The sequence below is a fragment of the Notothenia rossii genome (assembly GCF_949606895.1).
Source record: "Notothenia rossii genome assembly, chromosome: 5".
Lineage (NCBI taxonomy): Eukaryota > Metazoa > Chordata > Actinopteri > Perciformes > Nototheniidae > Notothenia > Notothenia rossii.
Window position 1 is genome coordinate 75,500,979 of NC_136903.1, and position 23,084 is coordinate 75,524,062.

Consider the following 23,084-nt stretch of genomic DNA (forward strand, 5'->3'; position numbering starts at 1 on the left):
GTTTACGCTTCAGAGTTGAGAGGGACATGTTTTAGAGTTGCTATCATAGGACCACCGTTACTAGCACCACTAGATGCACTTTCAAAAAACGTGCTGCGTTGTGGTTTGGTGGTTTATATGCAACGCGGAGTGTTGCGTTCATCGTCTGTACTATTGTAGGAATTTGGCTACGGGAGGCTGGGCCACTCGGGAGTTGGTTCTGGGCCGCATCCGGCCCGCGGGCCGCCAGTTGAATAGGCCTGGTCTACATGAAGAAGAAGATGTGCAAGTGTCCTCTCTTATAAGGCTTGTAGCCTGAGGAACAACATCTGCACGGGACCCCTGTGCAAATACATTGCCTTTGGATAAATAAATGAAACTGTACAGGGTATCTTTAGAGCTCTAAAACAATATGTCTGGTCTCCCCCGGTGGCTTAATACAGCAATATGTCTCCGTCTGATGGGTTACTTTTCCTGAAAAGTCATATATGTACACCGCACATTAATATATAATTCTACAAACCACACATTTATCTTATTCAATTGTTTTTGCTGTAGTCGGGTAGTGCACTGGTCAATGGGCCAGATATTTACACGTACAATCTTATCTGATTCTGAACGGAATCTTGAGCAAATACTTTACATGACTTAAGATTAGTTACTGGATTTCTTTGAGAGCCAGGATGTGTGGCAACATTGCAAACAACTTTTAGAGCCAAATAAAAAATCCAAAGATTTGGTTGTTCTGGAAAAACTGTTTGTGTTTGTAATTCTAGTCTTATAAATCACAGCAAAAACGACAATCAGTCAACATTTGGAGAAGGCCAAAGTCATTTGAAGTTTGTTTATTTGGGTCAGCTTACTGTGACTTAGATTTTAATAAAGGTAAAATAACAGTTAAAAAGTGCAATAAGGGGAGACTATTTAATTCTTAGATTCTATTTTAACAGCTCAAAGCAGACAAAAATAATATCTAACAAGACACTGTACACTTTCAGTGTAGCACCATATGCATATGATTCCCTTTAACTAAAAGCTAGAGCTTTTTAATTGTTCTGAAAAATATATATAATATTTCAATATTGTTTACAACATCGTTTCACAGGTTCGGTAACGATGCACTCATCAACGCATCTAAGCGTATTATGGGGTGTCATCAAATGCCGTTGCCATGGCGCCAGATCATTCGCCATCAAGTTACCGGTAGTTCAATAGTTTTCAGTTCAAATATTCTGCTGCTTTTCCAAGCCTTTTTACTTTCTTTTCTTCTCTCATCACACATTCAAGCCCCCAGTGTTCATGTATCATTTCAATCTAAATTCTTCACTTTCTTCTTACACATTACATTTCAGCATAGCAGTTTGGCGTCAGATTTTCAGCATAAAGCATTCCCACTAGCAATTTCTTCAGGAATTGCATTCTCTAGTTATTTTCAATACTTTTCTCTATATTATGAAATGTTTAAGTTTATAAGTATGACCTTTCTTGTCAAGAGATGTTACTAAGTACATAGTTTCCTAATCTGTTTTCCCTTACGAGCAGCAATTAAATGACAAAAGAAGAGAAAATTTATCTCCAGTGTGGAGCGTGGAGAGTTGATGGGGAAGAGGTCACCAAAGCACAGGCTGCCTGAAAGAAGAGATGTTTTACCCGTGCAATAAAGAGGCACTCTTTGACCGTGTGACACATTTAGTGAATACATTTGGGCACCAGAGGAGGGATTTAACAAAGGGGAAAAAAGCACTGTAGAGGCAAATCAACCAAGTCAAGACTGACATAAATAAACCTACTATATGCAAAAGCTTTAGTTAACGCAATCCTTGTGAAATGTAACCTTTAACAAATGTTATTCGGAAGTATTGTAATCTTTGGGAAAACAGATGCTTTGATGTGAAGTGTTTTGTCACTGGAAGAAGAGAGATGGATTTGTCCCGGTGTTAACGGGTCACCCTCTTTCAGAAATCCCCTGGCCCAAATGGTGTTTTACGACCTGTCAGTGTTTTAATGTTGCTTTTGTCGTCCTCTTTAAAAGGCTAATGATACTCACTAAAGTTAGCTCACTCTTTAGAAGGATGCCATGTTGGCAAGCCTTAAAAGAACTTAGGACCATAAAAATATGGACATTTGTGTGCATTGGTTGAATCACTCATCTCTCGAGAGACAGCAAATGACTGAAGTTGAAGTAGAATTAGTTGAATGTTGAAACAACATTTATTAGAGTAGCCATTTAAACCAAACACACAAAGAAATAAGATGTGCTTTTTTCAGATGGCTCTTGATTAATCCCATCTAATTTGTTCTAACAAACATGGTCAATTTTTCTTGAGCACAATTCCCCCCCATCTTATCACCAATCAAACTCAATTTCATTGCGGGCCACATCAGCAAAGTTGCACTCAAAGTAACTTAAAAGACTATATAAAGGGCTGGTTGTAACTTAAAAGACTATATAAATATACATATATATATATAAATATATCATATATATTAAATAATGTATTATATTACATTATTGGCTCTGCATTGGATTATTATCAGTTCTGGTAATAACTTCATACATAACTACGTCTGAAAGCAGAAGTCTAGGGCAAATAATTAAAAGCAAATAATCAACAATTACACCAATTGTATTGCACGTTATATTCTTTGCACGTTATATTCTTTGCACGCTCTTGCGGGCCACATAAAAAAAGGTTGCGGGCCGGATTTGGTCCGTGGGCCTTGAGTTTGACACCCCTGCCTTGATAAGAATATACCAAATAATCATCAATGGGAAATTCAACAAACTATCCGACCCTTTGCTTTGTGTAATAGAGGTGATGTTATGTTCCAATCAGCTACTTCAGGAGTCGACTTCATTATCAATTTATTGCCCAATGTTATTTTAATATAATTCAAATTAATAGTAAATGCAAAAAGAATATATAAGGGCTCAAAATGACCTCCTAGCCTTTATGTTTTGCCTGATTAACAGTGTAAAACCTGCCTGCGTTGCCACAAAGGCTCTCCCTTTTACAGATAATGGTGAACACCTAGGCTGCCATGTTATTCAGACTCGACGTAGTGTGCAACTATAAGATAGGAAGGAAGTGGGTGGAGATAATGTTGCTCATGTAGAATGCAATGAAGTAGTCAAGTCATATTATCGGAATTTTAGATAAACTCATATTCTTATTTCTTATATCATACATTTTATTTAAAAATACATATTATCAAATCATATAATTGCATGTATCGGCTGTAGAGCTCATGAATGTGGTGATAAGTATATGCTACAGGAATACTAAGGGAATGCATCAAAACTGTTAGCATTTTCCTGCATTTGACTGTGACTAAGAATAGCAAAGTGACACCAAATCCCAAGGGGCATTGCACTTCCTGTATATATTAAAGAGAAAGAGTATGCCTAGATGAGATAAGGAAGGTATAAATTGATGGAGAAAAGTGAAGAGCGGCTGCCCTTGGGGAGATAGATGGGAAAAATAGAGATTTTGTTCAGAGAAAAACAGCCAAAGAATGATCTTTCAGTACCTAGACGGATACAAACAACGGCTCCTTGTCTGCTAAGGAGAAAGCTAAAGGAATTGTACACCATGCTGGCAGCGGTAAAGTGGTCACATGATGGGACAAACATCGGTTAAAGTGGTCCCAGCCATTGTAAAATAATCTGATCGACTACAAACCAGGGTCTTTTGTGTAATTTACCATTTCCTTAGCCGGAGAAATGTAGCAAATATGGCGGCCCGAAGAGCTCAACACAGTGCAAATCAAGAAAAAACATGCAAATAGATGCAAGTACTTAAAGAAAAATCTTTATCCAACATATAAATACATTAACTTGACAATAACACAATTATAAAAAGTGATGTAAGTACCCCACAACAACAAAAAAACTGATCTCATGGGTCCCAAAACATTTTGCAAATATCGTATGTACTCGTTGCCACTGTTACGTTTTTGTACCTCTAGTGGCATTATGGTGCCCTTTTTCTTTGACTCCACAGGTCCACCTTTGAGTACAATCCATTCAAGTGTGTTTCTACTATATGCAAACTTTCCATAACAAGGAAACTAATCGACTTCCAAGAAAATAACTGCCTATGTCTGAAGGTATGTTTGTAATTCCTAAATTACCTCTATTTGTTACAATGTAGATTGTTCTATATCTTGTGACTTTTGCATCTGGAAAGTGATAAAAACTATTTATTGTCTTTGGAAAAAGTCAACAAATATGGTTTGCTGCTGGACTTTGAACAAGGCTGTTTTACATAAAAGGCAGAACGTCTTGGCCTCTTGACAAGGCAAGCAACGGAAGCCATTGACAAATATACTGTATAAGACCCTCTTAGCTGGCCACCCGTATTGGGTGCACTAGAGATATTCCTTTAAGGCAGGGGTGTCAAACTCATAGCCCGGGTGCCAAATCCGGCCCGCGACTTCATTTTATGTGGCCCGCAAGAGCTTGCGAAGAATATAATACGTTTATTATAAGGTTACATGCTACTTTACAGTATATCTATATATGTTCATTTTAATTAATTTCCTATTTTATAGTTATTTATAATTTTACATTTTTATCTTGGATTTATCCTTAATTGTATTAGTCCGTTTGAATCTGTGCTGTGCTGTTTTTCAATCTTACCCTGTTGCTGTTAAACCACTGAATTTCCCCAGGGGGATTAATAAAGCTCCATCTTATTTTACAGAAGCATGTTGCCCATAAACTATATGTCCCACAATGCATCTCATTTTGTGACATGCACACTGAAGAGACTTGCAAATATTTGCCCTAGACTTCTGCTTTCAGACGTAGTTAATTATGAAGTTATTACCCTATCCGATAATAATCCAATGCAGAGGCAATCATATAATATAATACATTATTTCATATATAGGATGTATTTATATATGTACATTTATATAGTTACAACCATAATGCTAATGTGGCCCACGATGAAATTTAGTTTGACAACCCTGCTTTAAGGTAAATGCAATATACCAACTTTGTAAATGCAATATACCAACTTTCAAATATGTGTCCTCATCCCAGGGTAAGTTAGGATTATGGTTGATGTGTGGTTTCACAGATGAATAACATCCATTTAAAATAATACATCTATAATACATCTTCAAATTCAAATGAGTTCAAGGTTAACTGTGGGTGCCTCTTTAGCTTTACAGTAATGCTTCTGAATCTTTTGAACTTGTGCTATAAAAATGCAAGAGCAGTCTCTCTCTTAGTCCAGTTGTCTTTTCAGGGTCATCCTTGTCAAATTTGCCACATGTTTGAGTTCACATTGCAGTCAGCAATGGTTCAAAGCATTTGAAGAAGACATATGCACCAGTTATATTTCATAAAACCTAGGAATTGTAGCAACAGAAAGATAACATCCATCATTTCAGACTCAAGAACCGACATATTTTGGTGCTAAATGCCACAGGGACAATATCAACTGTTCAAATGACTTCAAAAAGGTAATATTTGCCTGATGGTTGCTAATGACAGCCGGCTTTCAGTGGCTGCAGTGAACAGAGACAGATAACATGACCTCAAGACCTTCCATCTTATCCCAAAGCACAGTTTCTTTTGGATCACAGAGAAAACAGAAACTGGAAAATGGAAATGAACCGCCGCCAAGACTTGACTGCCGAGTCCCACTGGTATTAAGATTACTCAACTTCATAAACTGCACTCAAATACAATTTGACTACAGACGGTCAATATTTAATTTTTGTATGATTAAAAAAGCTTGGTTGGAGATTCTGGTGTGTAATGATACTAGCTGATAATGTATCATGAAGAAGAAAAGCAGAGCAACAGAGGCATGTTGACTTCTTTCCTACTTCACACCCATAATACATGTATTTTCAGTAAAAGACTTGGATCATCCTCAAATGACTCTGACAGGCAGATTCATCAGATTTCAGTATTTATTTAAGTGAGAAAAAGTGCAACACTGACTTTAGGCATGCATTTGCCATGTGATGACTGCTATATAGCTCCAGCTGTTAAACGACTTTAATGTGTGGATCAAGGAGCACTGCAAAGCCAACAATAGCAGTCAGTGGCAACAAGAACATGTAATTCAGGGTGACATTTGACCGCTTCCTGAAGCCTGTGTGTTAATGACAGTGATCTGTAAGATTATGGAGGATACCACTCCATCTGTGGCCTGCTACCCTGCTCTCACTAGCAATTTACTTCCCTATATCTCTGTTCCGTCACTCTTCTAACCATTGCAAATAACACTTCATTTAAATTGCATGTTTTTATCTCTTTTCAGTTCATTTCTCTGTGCATATTACTTACTGTAAGATGGCAGAATTAGCCAAGAGGCACGTTTTTATCCGTGCCTGGATAGATGTGTAGTTGTCAGCCTTAAATCATCCTCTTATGCTTCATCGCATTGTTATTTTCAATGTGAACACAGCAGGTCAATAATGTTTCCTCAATAGTACTACTGTCTTTTCAGACGATTTCTAAGAGTCCTATTGTTTCGCACAGAGGAGGGGATAATGGAACATCGTATCTCTATAGCCCCTTTATAGTCTACATTTCATTTCAAAGCCCTGAAGGGAAAAAGCAGTTCAAAGGGGCTGCCGGCATGAGTGCCAGGACGAACAATCCAGGTGTCACTCAAGCAACAACCCCCTTTACACAGACTTACTCTGCAGCCCTGACAAATGAACAAGGACCGTTTGAAAGTCACTGAGCTGAATAAAGTAGTTAAGTCTTAAGCCCCCTTTTTTTTATCTTTCCCATTTTCTTTAGTTATCTTAGTGAGGTTCCAACCTCTGGTGCCCCCACCCTCTTGTCCGGGCTTATACTTGAATGGTTCAACATTGCCTCTTGGATTGCTTTTCAGAAAACCCCTCAAGAGGACACCAGAGCAAAATAATTTAATTCGCATGTGTATTTCAACAAAAGACACAACTAAATTGTTGGAATATTTTAGCCAAGACAAGATGGTGTGTGTGTGTGTGTGTGTGTGTGTGTGTGTGTGTGTGTGTGTGTGTGTGTGTGTGTGTGTGTGTGTGTGTGTGTGTGTGTGTGTGTGTGTGTGTGTGTGTGTGTGTGTGTGTGTGTGTGTGTGTGTGTGTGTGTGTAGATAGACAGACTGAAAGAGCTTAATGAATGCAATGTGTGGTCCAAATAAAGCTAAAACTAAGATTGTTTCTGTCAGCAGCAGGTTTAATGCCACAGGTTGGTTTCAAAGATTGCTTTTGAATGCAGGATATCATTTTTTTGTTCACCAAACTATTTACCAAATATTTCTAAAAGTCTGAACATTCACTTGGAACGTTTCAAGGGATTTGGGTTATTGTAGTTCTGCACAAAGACGAAGATAAGACAGCTTCGTATTTACTTTAAATGTATGTAACTCATTCTAAAGGATTTAAGTCAGAAAACAATGGCCACAATGGTTATTTGCAGAGGTACTCCAGTCAACTCCTTAAAACATACCTTCACTGCATGAGCAGGACAAACCAAGGAGACAATAAACAGCACACAATCACATACTGATAACATCAGAGTATACAGCGTACATCTTTTAAGCAATAGCTACATTTTCACATGCTAAGTGATTGATAAGATGGCTGCTGGCCCCAAACTATTTGTCCCATATCCAAAAATAACTATACTTCTAAAATGGTGCTCTCACCCTACTGCCTGATCTTAATTCAGAGCGACAGTGCAAAGAGGGTAAAGTTTGAATCAGATCAATCATATGTAGATGTGACATTTACCACCAACTGTAGATTCCCAGCTGTTGGAGGATAAAAGCCATGTTTGAACATTTGACGGGCAAACTCCACAGAGCAACCCATGGGAATGGGCTTGCACGATCACGATGTAAAATACTTGAAGAAAGAGGCCAAAAACACTTGGGTTCATTAATATAATTAATTGGTCAGTAATAAAACAACATACCAGAGGTATTGACTTTATAACAACTAAATTGCCCTCATCCTCAGAAGAAATAAACACTGCTGATAGAATGTCTGAGGTCTTAAACTAAGCGTTCACCCTCATTTGTATTGCATTATTGGTAATAAGGCACTTATTATTATTAATTTACATACTTTTAAATATATGCAATGATTGTTGTTTGTGATTACATGACATTCGGAGGGTATTTGTAAAAACAGATTATGAGAGATAAGTGGGATATTTAACAAATGGGATACTTGAAATTCTTCACAGAAATGATAGATGGTCTGAGGGTATATAATTAGAAATGGATGATTCAGGAGGATACTTCTAAGACAATAGTACTCTAGAAAAGCCTCTTTATCTGTGACACACATCTCAGGTACACAGCACAGCACACACAGTGAATTGTGATCCCTGCATTTAAACAGTGGGGGGGGTCTGGGGGTCTTGCTCAAGGGCACCAGGAGGTGAACTGAGACATCTCTAAGAACCAGTCCACACTACCTGCTTTGGTCTGTTTGGGGACTTGAACCGGCTACCCTCCGGTTCCCAAGACAAGTTTCTTAGAAAAAGAAAACACAGCAAAAGTGTTATGACAGAAACAGGTCTGATACTCTACCAGTTCACACCTTACTACTAACAATACTTTGTATTGTGAAATTAGTCATAATAAGGTACACTTTTTGATTGGGAATGTGATTCAAAAGAGTTGAAAAGGTATTTTTTGTTTAGACTTAGCCTTATACAAGTTTTTTCAATAAATCAAGGACAAAAATAAGTGTGTACAACTCCTGAACACTTAGATATAGCTCCAAACAGTCCGCATGGAAAACATCCTAAGGAGCTTTGGATTTAACGTCCAATGAGAATACATTGTCCGAATGAATAGGTCCTCTTTCTACTTGATAAGAATATTTCTAAAGTTAAACACCATCCAGAATTATAATTTAACCGGACTCTACATCTTTCAGCCTTTGACACTGCTACCATAATTCAGGCACATAAACCTCACAACCTTTTATGACCTTTCTGAATGTATGTCCCCTTTTGCCAAAAGTCTGCATGTTTAACATGCCCTGCGGACTAGCATCTGTGAACTGCTTTGCATCACTCTTGGCCATTTGGATGTCATTAATAAGAACTGTGAGAGCCAGCACCTTATGCCTAAAAGCAATTGTGCTGAGGAAGACTTTATGATCCCTGTCACACCATGTGTGTCAGTTGCTAAAAAGGCCATTTCCAAGGAATAAAGGAAAACATGCTTTATATTCAGTCTAGAACCTCTGTGCTGGCAAGAAACTTCAGTGCCCTGAAGCGAACAAATGTTCCATCGTCTGCCTTTCACAAACCTTTAGATCTTTGAATGTCAGCAATAACATTCTACAACCCAGGTCCCCAATCCAGTCTGAAGGCCTGGCCACCGTGCTCGGAGCAAATCTCAAGATGCCAAGGCATCTGTGATGCAGCCCAACACTAAAGTGCCAAAGCACAGAAGAAAAACACTGGGGCCGATCGATGGTCTGACTGGGCAAATATCAGGCCCGACCATGGGGCAGCGGCTCAAATGTCTGACAGACAGGAATCATTCTGCCATGACAAGCCAGGCATGCTAAATGCTGATGAGCTTGTTTGAAAAGGTCTCCCCACTTGGGATATTGAAAGTGTCAGCCATCAACAGCATGCTTTATTCAATAAAAGAAACCGATTTAGAGCAGTTTAAGCTGTTAGGCTGCTTCTGTTGAATGTGAGCCATATCTTCAGTTTACATATTTGTGTGGCTTTATATAGAAATACCCACCAACCCAAAAGGACCTTCAAAGAAAGAAGAGAAATATTTTATTTACCAAATTTATGAGCATTCATTTCATTTTGGCTCAGTCTTAGAGTTTTTACTGCATTTTGCTATCATTTACTGCCGCGCTAGTTTCTCCCCTCTGCTTTGATCTCTGTGTTGCAAAGAGTGGTGGGCTTTGCGCACACACACACACACACACACACACACACACACACACACACACACACACACACACACACACACACACACACACACACACACACACACACACACACACACACACACACACACACACACACACGCACACACACACACACACACCAAAAGATTGGAAGTCTGCTAACTTGTTGCTCTTGCCACCAACGTAGCTAGAGTGGTAAAACAATGTTAGAATGTGAACACCTGAACCTCAACAGTGTTTTCTGGCAGGAGATGCAGTGACATCCAAGTAAGAATAGAAAAGCTATGATGATCATATAAGATAGCATTTAAGTGCCAGTGCGCAAAGAAAGATAAAAGAGAACATGACAGGTAATATCTGCGGCTCTTTTAAATGCCCAAACCATTTCACAATGGACAGATGGTTTAGTGAGTTTGATGGCTAAAAATGCCTTGATTTGCAAGATAATATTTGTGGTTGTCTCTCTTTGAATGTTGATGTGTAATATTATTAGGATTTCAATGTCAATGTGTTGAATAAGGTCAAAGTCATCCCTCTCCAGGATGTAATACAGTTTTATTGCAAGACACAGGAACAATTTTCCAACAAAATTAAGAACATGTTGCACGATGAGGTTAGTGGCCATAAGGGGAGGATAATTTCATCCCTGATGAACTGATACTCAAGCTCACACAGCTGTGTTTAAATAAAAACCTGGCTTTCTTGCAAAAAAGAATGCAAGTTCATGTCAAAAAAAAAAGAGCTAACAGCTGCAAACTCCACCTGCACTGAAGAACTGTCCAACCTACTAGTTACACCCAAAGATGTAATTCCTGTAAGATACATTTCAAATGAAACATATTTCCTGAGCCTCTAGCCATGACCATAGGATTTGGAATCAAATCTCATGCTGGATTCCATCGCTGTCGATGAAATGTGTTTTCTATTGGCAGAAATCCAAGATCCAGAACTCTTAAAATATAGATAGAGACACAACTGTATAATCATCCGCGTTCTCAGCCTGCCTTCTTGTAGAAAAGGTGAATATGAGAGTTGCATATCAATAGCTGAACCGGCAATAATGGCTGGCCCACATGAGACATTATAGACAGAAACTATATTGGTTAAAATAAACACATGTTCTGTACGCTCAGCTTATTGAGTTTATTCTGACCATCTAACTTGAAATAGCAGTCTAACACAACAGCCTGCAGCAAATGTCTTTCTTCATGAAGTTATAAAGTTCAGTTTTTCTGAAACTATGTTAGAGAGTTGATGATTAAACCTTTCTGGGCCATTTTGAAGGATGTCTCTGGTGCTTTGTTACATTGTACTGAGAGGTGTTTCTAATACTGTATGTTGGTTCAAAATGACCATCATTTTAAATCAACACCTCTTTATACGAGTATGATTTAATTCAGGGCTTTGAGATCGCATTATGTTTTCGCTACGTGTAGCTAATTAACTAAGTATCAAAAGTAGAAAAATGTGAATCAAATACCATTATAGTCTTTTATCTCACTCAAGACTTATCAATGTATTTATGCTATTTTGTGAGAGAGTGCGTTTTTTATAGTATGTCCCATTATATGGAGCTATATGACTATAACTCAAGCCATATTTAGAGTAGAGAGGCAACACAGTAAATTGTAGCTAGTTTAGAAACAATGATCAGAAGAAGATATAATATTGCTGGAAAAGGAGACTGATGTCCCCTTTGATGGCTATGAGCTGACCTCTCAGACAGGCTAAGTGCCATTGGAGCAGAGCCACATTTAAACAGAGTCTAGGCAGATGGTAGAGGAGGCCAGAAAGGACACAAGGACACAAGGACACACACACACACACACACACACACACACACACACACACACACACACACACACACACACACACACACACACACACACACACACACACACACACACACACACACACACACACACACACACACACACACACACACACACACACACACACACACACACACACACACACACACACACACACACACACACACACACACACACACACACACACACACTTCTTCAGCAGAAGCAGAGTGACAGAGACAACCTGTGGTGTGGCCACCTGTTTAGGCACGCTGCATAATTAAACCACATCCACAACTCTCAGCTCATCACAATGACTCACTTTCCCAGCATCCCTCAAGCAGCCCTCCGTGACAGCTTTAGTTATACAGTGCTAAAAGGAGCTTATATTGTTCTCGTCCATATCCTCTCCAACTTTAAATCGCATCCTGCTGGATTACATTAGAAACACTTCCCAACCCTTCAGGCCATGAAAATAGAAGAAGTTGACTTGAATATTTTTATAAAACATTCAAACTTGTGTTGCCTGAAAATGCACAGTATGACTCAAATGTGCATGTGACCATCATAGAGTTTGATATTGATCCTTCATTTGTTTCCCAAGCCCACCTTAGTGGTAGCAATGATTCATTCTATAATGCATACACACATTTCACATTGCTCCTTTCCTTTAAAGTGTTCTTAGCACACAGACAGTGGGCAATAACTCTTATTTAATGAACCTATTCCCATTTTTTTATATTCCAAACTAAGTCAGAAAAGAAACACTGAAAGCCAACTATCTATATCTGAGCTCTTTGAGAGTGTTATTGGTGCGTTGTGTGCTAACTTAATGTGCAGCCAGCTTTAAGAGAACATTAAAGCCCATGGGACAAGTACTGTATGTGAAGGGCTTAAGGCTGATAATGCTGGGTGTGTGTGAAGAAACAGTTTGTTCCACTGTGATGCACAGGGATTCATTCTTATTTTCATAACCCATACATTTAGATAACAAAGGAATTAAGACATTTTTCACATTGGCATTCATGTAAAAGCATTTTATACTATTTGATCATATTTTTCCTGAAACGATTTGTTTTTGTAAAATGTATGAACAATTAATTGGTTATTTTTAATGAAATATATTTACTTTCAAGATAATGTGATATCAAAAAAGACACAATACCTTGATGTAGTGCTTTAGCCTTGGGTAAATTCTTCTTTCTCCCAGGAGGACGGAGACAAAACTCTTATGGGGGAACGAGGTAGTGACCACATGTGTGACTTCGGGAAAGGAAAATACATTAAAGCCAGATGTCTCATAGCTCTTTAGAAGTTCCTCGTCTGCCTTGTTGTTGCCCTCGCTCAGAATACTGCCGACAGCAGAGCGGCACTGTGGTCCCGGCACCTAGAAACAATAATTAAAAAACAAATAAATAAAAGTTGGTAAGAGAGGAAATATCAACAAGATAGACTGATGTAGCTTATAAAGATTAGATAGAAAAATATGCACACACTTTTTTCTTACCAACATTTTACTTTTCCCACCCAGAAAGACAACAGCAGCACTGACAGATAGATTATTGCTTGCAAGGAAAAAATGCTATCTTTAAAAATGTCTAAATGTTGGTAAAGAGTGCTGGTTTTTGTGCACAAAACACTTTCGACCCCATCCCAAATTTAGTTCATAGCCTCCACTACCTAACAAATGTATTTTTTAAAAATATATTTTGTCTGATGTGCAACATTTAAGAAGAAAATATCCTCATTAATTGGAGCTCTAATTGGAGCATTTGGCAGCGAAGCAATAATGTCTCCTTCCTCCATTCTGAGCACCCTTAAAAAAAGGAGAAAAGGGAGAGACTCTTTATAAATGAATACTCCTGGGATATCCAAGACTTTCTCCCCACTGTGCTGAGCAGAGCATGGCTGAAAGCTTATGTAATAAATAAACTGGAATGTTCCAATTTGTCCATAAACCTATCAATGCTACGCTTCTAGCATAGCCAGCGTGTCAGAAAATCCCTATTTTCTCCTCTGTTCCTCAACACGCAAGGTCAGTCATGGGTAGAAGTGTAGTTTCCCTGTGCACTGCAGAATAAGCTCATTTTTCACACAACCGCCATTCAAAGATTCAAACACACTTGAAAGATTGGTCTGTGTCAGCAGTTGAACATCTGATGACACTTTGAGTATTATTATAATCAGAATCAGAATACCTTTATTAGTCCCACAGAGGGGAAAAGTACATTGTTACAGCAGAAAGATAACCACAGATATCTTAATGTTACATATGTTACATATGTGTATGCATTAAAAAAGTATTAAAGTTTTTAAAAAAGTTATAATATAATAAAAAATAAAAAGTTACACAATTTACAAAATACACATCCTGTAACAGTTCTTAGGATTTAGCAGCCTGGTATATATATGTATATATATATATATATATATATGTGTGTAAATATGGTATACTTGTAGTAGACTGATTTTGTTTTTAAATATTTCGATAATTTCTGATTTTCAGAATCAGTTTTTAAAGATGAAAAAGGACTTGATGGATTGAGAGAATATGTTTGAACCGTTGGTTGGACTAACAAGCGATTAATGACATCCACAAGGAATCGAATAATTTGCTGCGGCTCTAATTCATGGTTTTAAGAAAAGGATCTTGCATTTGATCAATACATTAATGTATTGGTCATATGTATTAATGGCAGGTAAAATTCCGGGGGAAATGTCATCCTGCAGTATGCAGCAAGTATATATTTTGGGGCGATGGGCAGTCTTAGGCGGTGAACTCATTAGGATCCTATATCGGCCTTAGGGTAGGAGCTCTTCTTGAGCCTCTCAGTGCTGGCCAGGTGTATCCGGTGCCTCCATCCCAAAGCTCAACAGGGAGATAAGGCTGTTATCCGGACGGTTGGGATCCTTAATGATTCTCCTTCACTTATTCTTACAGCGCTTGGTGTAAATACCCTCAAGGCAGGGAAGAACGCCTGTTCAGCAGAATTAATCTTTGCAGCGCTTGTGTGTTTCCAAGCCTATATTACATACACTGTGGTTTAATTTATAGATTTGTTCCCATATGTTGGCAAAATCATACATAACTTAAATGCAAAACGTATGAAAGGTAAACCACCCTTTGTTCGACCGGTAAGCCTCGCATCATAATGAAAGATTAGTAGTAATAATAATGAAGAACAAATTCAAAGAAAAATAAATGATCTTCATCAAATGTACTCGCTGGAGTAAGGTTTGCACTAAAATATATTTTTGCCAAACATTGTTTTAAGTACAAATTAAAATGAATATAAATATCCAGGCAATGGCTGCCTTTTTACCTTTTTACCAAAAGCACATTTGGAAAGCTTTACACATGAGGATATTTTTGACACTGTGGATTTTAGGGGCTCACAGTGGGGCGTCTCAGACAACTGGATTCATTAATCATCACAGGGCTCCATGTAGGGAGCGCAGAACAATAAACTAGCACCAAAAGCACAAGCCTCTGTCCACAATCTTTGTTTGCTTCTCTGCACTCATCAAGTCACAAGCACACTTTCTTTTGAAGTTTCTTCAATACACTGACAGCTCATCTAAAGCAAAAAGTAGCCGAAATCCTACTGAAGGAACAACAAAGTTGTGTCTCTGTTGCACATGGGCTGAATGGAGTCGGGAAAGGGCAACAAAGTAAAAAAAAGGCAAAACTATCTTCACCAGCATACAAAGTATTTTCCGTCCGCTCTCACATTCAGACAGGCTTATATTTTAAATGTTTTACCCTGACTTTATTAAAGGGCAAGTATCAGAGAGATTTTCCACTATTTCATCATTCACCACAAAGACTAACATTTGAAGAGGCACACATTTTTTGTCCGGCCCCTGCTTCAGCTGACATGCTCACAAGCTTTCATCATATTTTGACCAAAACATGGGTCCCTGAAGATTTGCAGACACATGTGTCATTTACCCACCTTACCACCAGCTTTTTATTCAGACATCTCAAGGACCTAAAACCCTGACCCTGACCCCTTACTTGGAATATCAAGTTTGACAGAAAAACACATGATCCCCTCCGTTACCTCCCTCTGACGTTTGTCAAAGACGGGCACAGAGGGGAAGGAGGAGAGGAGGGAAACAGGGTAGAGATGGAGTGGGAGCTCTGGGTCAGAAACCCCTCTGGCTTTGAAACTGACTAGCGGGTGAATGAGACGGGTGTTGTGAGCGGGGTGCATGAATATGTTAGCCATTTGAAGGAGCAGACAGAACTGCCTCAACACTGTATCCATGGAAACCATCCAAGGACCAACTGGAGTCCTTGTTGAGGTATTTTGTTTCTCTAGAGTAAGTGATTAAAGGAGGTAAAAGTGAGAAAAGCCAGAAAAGAGACCAGACACGCTGACACTTATCTTCTGCCAGCTGCACTTTTGAAAATCGTTCTCACTGCAAATATCAATGGACAGTGTTTCACGACGCCGAATACCAGTCCTCCTTTTTGAGAGCACCCTCTGGGGCTGGGGACACTGGGACTGAATGGCATCCTGAGGCTCGGACGCTAATGAGCTGAGATCATCACGCCAATTATTCTAACTTAGATCAGGACTTGGCTATGACTGTGCAGAGGATCTATAGGACCCACTGCTAGGCTAATTGCGAGCTTGGGAAAAAGAAGGATGAGCATAACCAAAGTGTTTTGAAGCAGAGCTGAGTAGAGTCTATCACTGAACTCTAGTTACACTCCAGCAGGTTGTTGTGATACGGTTTAAGTAGTGCCACTTAAGTCCTTTCTGTTTAAAGGTAGCTCTGAAATGGCAGATATCAGCATTTTTCGAGATTGAGTGCAAATAATAACAGTTGGGTGACAATGAAATGATCATAGTGTAGTAGATTGAATACTTAAACCCCAAGTTAAACACACTTGGTTATACTATTGGTGCTTACACAATATGTCCTCCAAAGATATGGTAAGAACTATCATTGATAGTGGCCAAATTAACTGGGTTGATCCTTTCATTTAGCTAGCTTCTAATGTTCTAATGTAGCCCTGATTATTCGTTGAGTTTATAAAATAACTTTGAAAAAAAATATCCAACCAAATTCCATCAGACCAACACAGGATATTTAGTTTACAATGAGATAAAAAAGAGAAAAACTCAATATCTTCATATGAAAGAAGCTCAAACCAACCAGGTATTATTGCATAATAAGTTAGTGTTATTATTCAGTGATCACATACCCAAAAATGTTTTCTTATTTATTATTTCCATTTCTTACAATATTCAAGATATTTATTCTCAGCGCTCCACTGAATGATTGAATAGAGGTGACAAAGAGGTCATAGTTTGTCTATGGCATGGCAGCCAGCTAGTGGTCTTCTATATTCAATATAAGCTGTGGAAGACTTTTAAAGATCCCCCGTTTCCACCCTTGTTGCTGAACTCCCAGACCCTCTACGGTGCATCAATCTAAAGCCCACTGCTGCTTAACCATTTCAATGTGCTACTCCTTGTCTCATTCCTTCTGTTTCGGCAGTGCCTGTTGAAAAAACAACCCACGCTGGACCTGCTTTAAGCAAAACGAGTAAGTTGTATCGCTCTTTGAGATGTGATCCTACTTCCTACATTCCCAATCGTTCTCTGTGTGAACTCCATCCATCTCAAAATCTCAGTGTCTATAAGCAGCAGGAAATATTATCTGCTGGATCTGTTTTTCTGATACATAATACGGCTCAATCTCTGGGGTTTCCAAACTCACGCAGTGCTAGTTCGCCAATTTTAAAGGAGCATTGTTTTGGCAGTAAAGGAGACCACAAAAGTGTCAGTCATATTAAAGAAAAGTGTTTTGACTCTTGATCTTTATGGAACTCCAAAAGAGCCCATATTAAATACATAGTATTAACCCCAAGCTAACAAGACAGTTGAACTGACTGTCAGAAGATGCATCCGTAATAACATTACTTGCCTAGACAATAGTTTTATTAAGTTATTGGTGGAATGCAATCATTTAAAAAATAACTCTTCACAACTGTAGTTGTATAGTGTATTAGCTCATTTGACTAAGACTCTCTACTGATGAATAGATAGCATTAAAGGATTTCAGGCCAGAAGAAATAATCTAATCTCATTCAACTGCCAAATCAGCTAATTCAAACTGTAAACAAAGAAATACTGTAGTAGGTTACTGTGAAAAGGAAATCAATATCATTCAAATCAATGTTGTAGTTTTTGTAATGTTGATTTTTTGTGGTTATTATTACTGTTATTATTACTGTTAGCAGATGACCATAGTGTTTTGATCTGATTCAAAAATGTTTGCATTTGTTGAAATATAAGTCTTTGTTGTGTGATGTGTCTTATTTTAGAGTCCCATATAGACCTCGGGTTCAGCTCTGATTTAAAAAAGGAACATGGATAATATTGTATGACATATGTGACACTAATAAATCCACAAATCACACCACACCCTGTCCAGATGTGTATTGTTCAAGGGGAACAAATAAAATATATTTGGTGCCTAAAGTCTCATTCGAAAATGCCAAGAGAAGGGAAAGAAATACAGGATATCAGGACTAAATGGGATGCCACTAGACGGAATATTAATTGTGAAAATTAATCACTTTGATTGGGTTAATAAAGTTATTTAAAACGAATGTTATCTGAGAGGTTATATATTAATCTCTGAACACTAAACGTGTTTAATAGAATGGCGTTGGCCCCATCTAGTGGTCATCTACACTACACAACTTATTTAACAGTAAAATCCACCTTTATTAAAGCGAAAGTATTCACCAAAAATGCAAAAAAACACATGCAAAATAAACTGCTGATCTACCAAGTGTTGTAAAAGGTTTAGTGCAAGATTACCTTTTTAGGATCATCGTAAAATACTCCGATACATGAAAGCTTTGGTCCAATACTACGAGACTCCTTGAAAAGTTGTCTGCAGTCTTTGTAAGGTCCTTCTTTGAATTTATAAGCAAATGTAATCTTCTTCACGGGAGGAGAGCCAGTTTGTATGGGGATGTCTGAAAGGAGTCTCGAGCACCAAAGGTAACCAACTACTGTTATCAGACTTATCAACACGCTGATGAGCACACACACACCAACAAAGTCTGGCATAATAGCTTAGTAAACGGCGGATAACGTTGTTTAACTTCTTCTGAACCCTTAACACGTGTGTTGCAATTTCCCACGACCGTCTTACATCTTTAAGAACGTTTTTGGTCGTTTTCAGTTGGCAATTTTGTCCTTGAATGAAATAAAAAAGATTACACATTGTTCATGACTTCCTGGAAAGTACCATCTACACCGACAAAAGGGGGGGATTTTGTTAAAAAGAAACTTGTAGAATTCGTGAAATGAGAACATGCCCTCGTCGAAAAAATGTTTATAATTTAGATTTCGATGGTAATATATGCATGTAAAGTAAATATCCGCATAGGTCATTTGATAAAGGTTTAACAATTGCCACATGTTATAACGGGTAACCTACATTATTGTGATGCCCATTTCGCCAATGTTGGTAAACGATATAAGGAAGATGAAGTCAGTAGAATCCAATGTGTGAAGTCTGTTATCAGAAACAAGTTGGCTATTTAGGAGCTCTGGTTTAACTGATTTACCATATTTGGGTAAAAATTCATGTTAAACTGGGCGGCATGATGATGGTAACCTTGATGGCGTTCTGAGTTTAGAATTGCAATTATGATCTCTCACAACGTTTGCAATAGAATCGTCTGGGTATTGAAAACAACACAAAGAACATTTTTAATAAATTAGAAAAAAATCGGCATTGAGAGTAGTTTGAAATGCAACCTGTCCCGCCCATAATTTTTTTTAGGGTTGGGCTTAAAAGGAACTTGGACCGCCCAGCTCAGATAAACTGAACGTTTCTTTCTCCTTAAATCTACTTGATTTTTTAATTCATCCGGAATTTGTGAGAATGACAGGCAATGTGAAAAGGTTTTACGACCTGACAGCTAAAATGCTGTCTGGAAAAAGCTTTAGTTTTTCTGCCCTGAAGGACAAAGTTGTTCTCATTGAGAATGTGGCGTCTCTTTGAGGAACAACAACCAGGGACTACACTCAGATGAACGAGCTCAACAGGCGGTACTCTGCAAAGGGACTTGTTATTCTGGGTGTACCCTGTAATCAGTTTGGACATCAGGTAGGTTGATATAGGCTACTTTTTACACATCGTAGGATTTTAAATATTTTGAACAGTGTCCCTCAATGACATAACATAGATAAATGAAGCCTATTTGTATATCATAGACATCAGAACATAGCACAAAAGGAAACATGTAGGCTACATTCTAGTAACTTAATCAGTGAATGTGTGTGCATGTTTGGGTTAGGTGTTCAGATGTGTTATGTGTTATGTGTTGTTATTACTAATGTATTGCTGTAGTTGTGTTGTAAAACCCAATTATACCTACTTTCTACTGTTGGGTAGTAGTAGCCCACTCTATAATGGTCCCTTATATTGGATTATTAGGTGATACTTTTTAATGTTGAACCTGAGTCTGTACAAAAAAACACTTACTTCAGCTGTCAGATAGATAGATAGATAATGTAATGGTCACACATGCAGAGCACAGAACAAATGTGTTTTCTGCTTTTAACCCATCCTAGTACAAGGAGCAGTGGGCAGATATTTCACAGTGCCCAGCGAGTAATGGGAGTGGGGGGAGGGAGGTGTCTGGTGCCTTAGTCAAGGGCACACCGGCAGGGCCCAGGAGGGGAACTGGGACCTCTCCAAGTAGCAGTCCACACTCAGGTCTGTTCGGAGACTTGAAGCGGCGACCCTATAGCTCCCCGTAAAGAGCCAAAGACAGCTTAATGTTAACTAAGAAAAAAAAATATATATATATACAGCATAGTAGGCTATAAGTATAAAGCAGTATACGATAACATAAAGACTTCTGTATGCTTTCATCAACCCGATTGCATTATGTCCATACAATATTAATGTAATGTTTCTATCTCTTTTATAACAGGAGAACTGCAAGAATGATGAAATTCTAAGGTCTCTGAAGTATATCCGTCCAGGCAATGGATTTGAACCTAATTTCCAGCTCCTTGAAAAGGTGGATGTGAATGGAAAGGATGCCCATCCCTTGTTTGTATATCTGAAGGAAAAGCTTCCATTTCCCTGTGATGATGCCATGGCCCTTATGACCGACCCAAAGTTCATAATTTGGAGTCCTGTTAGTAGGAATGATGTCTCCTGGAACTTTGAGAAGTTCCTGGTTGGCCCTGATGGAGAGCCTCACAAGCGTTACGGCAGAAATTTCCTTACCATTGACATTGAGACAGATATTAAAAAGCTACTTAAGAGGGTCAATTAAAGTTTGTTACAACTCACAGACCAGCCTGGTCAAAAAGATTAATCAGTACACATCTGTTTGTTTTGGGTATTTCATCATGTTTTTCCACCTTCCTAGTTGAAGACAATTGTAATCGCATGCACCCCTAAATGTGTGGTACTGTGCAGTGCACTATGGTAGTTCAGCCTCTTTACTCAATGAAGACACTCTTTTAAACAAGTTTTGTGGGGAGTTTCTGATGAACATGTAAAATACTGATTGCCTGACTGTATAACTCACATGACCATTTTCTTCATTGGGTTGTATTAAAAAGAAATGTAATGCCATTTCTGTATAGGCCTACTGTATGCAGAGCTGCAAAATAAAAATATGGTGGCCACAATAACAAAGGTGAAAAGTAACTTAATACATTTACTCAACTGTACTGTATTTAATCAAATGCAATTTTGAGGTAACATACTTGAGTTTAACCTGAGCATTTTCATAATGTATTGGTACACTATAGGCTACTCCACTACCAAGGGGCACAGGCAGCAGAGCTCCTATAACTTGTGTTGCATAACTTTAGAAAAAAGCGAATTATTTATCAGAGCAATAAAGTGATAAACACAGCATCCATTACTATAATCCAATAATATAATATTCAGCCAATAACTATGGGCCTTTTTTATTACAATGAGTAGCCTACATCATTTGAATAATGCAAAATGTGTTATTTAAAAGTAGTCTGTGATTAGTAATAATTACTTCCCCAATATTGAAAACAGAAACAGCGGCACTAGTCTCTGCTGTTCTTCCTGGTTGAAGGCAGGGGGCTATCCTTGATTGAACGCTGCGCTATTAAACCTCAACTCCTCCAAAATGGCTGGCCAGGAAGATCCAGTGCAGAGAGAGATTCACCAAGATTGGGCGAATCGAGAGTACATAGAAGTGATAACGAGCAGCATCAAAAAAATCGCAGACTTCCTTAACTCATTTGGTAAGCTTTTTAATAGCGCTAATGTGGATACCGTGTGTAATCATCTAACGCGGATGTGGATGAACAGCTAGCTACTTCTGCTAACATTAGCTCAGCTGTTGCTAGCATTGATGTTGATGCTTTCAGTGGCCACTCCCAGTTAGCTTTATCGTTAGCTGAGAGCTGGTTATTGTTCCCTCTTATACATATAATAACTGCTTGGTGGCGAGTATTGGGCAGCTAACATAACAATTGCAAAAGACTATGTTGAAATAGTTGAATTAACGTGGATACAGGGCAGTGAAGCCAATGCAAACGCTGCTCGGCTGCGTTATACCAGCAGAAGCATAACAATCCAGTAACAGTGACACTATTAATTCATGTCAATTTATCAATGCTAACGTTAAATGTGTGATTGGTGATCGTTACATGCTAATTACAATGTTTCCTCTTCAGATATGTCGTGTCGATCACGATTGGCCACCCTCAATGAGAAGCTCACAGCGTTGGAAAGGAGGATTGAATACATTGAGGCGAGAGTAAGTATACTGCAATGCAATTTAAACATTTCAATACATTTTCTATAATATTTCAAATGATATAACCATTACATCATGTTTTATGTGTCGTTACAGGTGACGAAAGGAGAGACCTTGACCTAGACATCATCATGGGAGTGCATAACATCCATGAGCTACCTGACCACCCCCCTCCCTGAATTTTTTTGAATAAGTGTGATGGATTCCACCCTTACTTTTTTTGAAACCTTGTGGACCATTTTTATATGATATGGTTTTGTGTTATTTTTCTTCTCAAGAACATATGGGTCTGTCTTGGATTTCGGTGACTCAATCATCATCATTGTTACAAAACAAAAATGAGCTCCATATATTGTTAACAAATATTTTGGAGCTCAATTATGGATATGTTGTCAGTGTGACAATGTGTGTTGTATACAGTGTCATTACCACATTTAAGATTTATGAAAGGGGATATCCTTGTGTGCCAAGAACAATACATTCTCTAGTCATCTTAATTGAGGACCTGCTTGTACAGTGAACTGTGTGGTGATGTATCAGGTTTTAAATACTGTAATAAATGATAAAAAATGTCT

General features: G+C 38.3%; 3 protein-coding genes across 3 annotated transcripts in view; 2 read left to right on the forward strand and 1 right to left on the reverse strand.

The window, feature by feature from the left end:
• Positions 1 to 18,923, reverse strand: part of tex264b (testis expressed 264, ER-phagy receptor b) — a 33,425-nt gene extending 14,502 nt beyond the window's left edge. The window contains exons 1-2 of the mRNA XM_079684877.1: positions 18,548 to 18,923; positions 12,868 to 13,089 (exon numbers count right to left, since the gene is read on the reverse strand). Coding sequence (XP_079541003.1) covers positions 12,868 to 13,089; positions 18,548 to 18,802 — 477 coding nt within the window. The 5' untranslated portion in view covers positions 18,803 to 18,923. The remainder of the gene's footprint in view (positions 1 to 12,867; positions 13,090 to 18,547) is intronic.
• Positions 18,924 to 19,274: 351 nt separating this feature from the next.
• Positions 19,275 to 21,223, forward strand: LOC307041457 (glutathione peroxidase 1-like). The gene is made up of 2 exons (XM_079684878.1): positions 19,275 to 19,850; positions 20,683 to 21,223. The coding sequence occupies exons 1-2, from the start codon at positions 19,626 to 19,628 to the stop codon at positions 21,031 to 21,033; spliced, it is 576 nt and encodes a 191-aa protein (XP_079541004.1). The 5' UTR covers positions 19,275 to 19,625; the 3' UTR covers positions 21,034 to 21,223.
• A 596-nt stretch (positions 21,224 to 21,819) lies between these two features.
• Positions 21,820 to 23,081, forward strand: brk1 (BRICK1 subunit of SCAR/WAVE actin nucleating complex). The gene is made up of 3 exons (XM_079684879.1): positions 21,820 to 21,991; positions 22,427 to 22,509; positions 22,606 to 23,081. The coding sequence occupies exons 1-3, from the start codon at positions 21,874 to 21,876 to the stop codon at positions 22,630 to 22,632; spliced, it is 228 nt and encodes a 75-aa protein (XP_079541005.1). The 5' UTR covers positions 21,820 to 21,873; the 3' UTR covers positions 22,633 to 23,081.
• Positions 23,082 to 23,084: the final 3 nt, after the last annotated feature.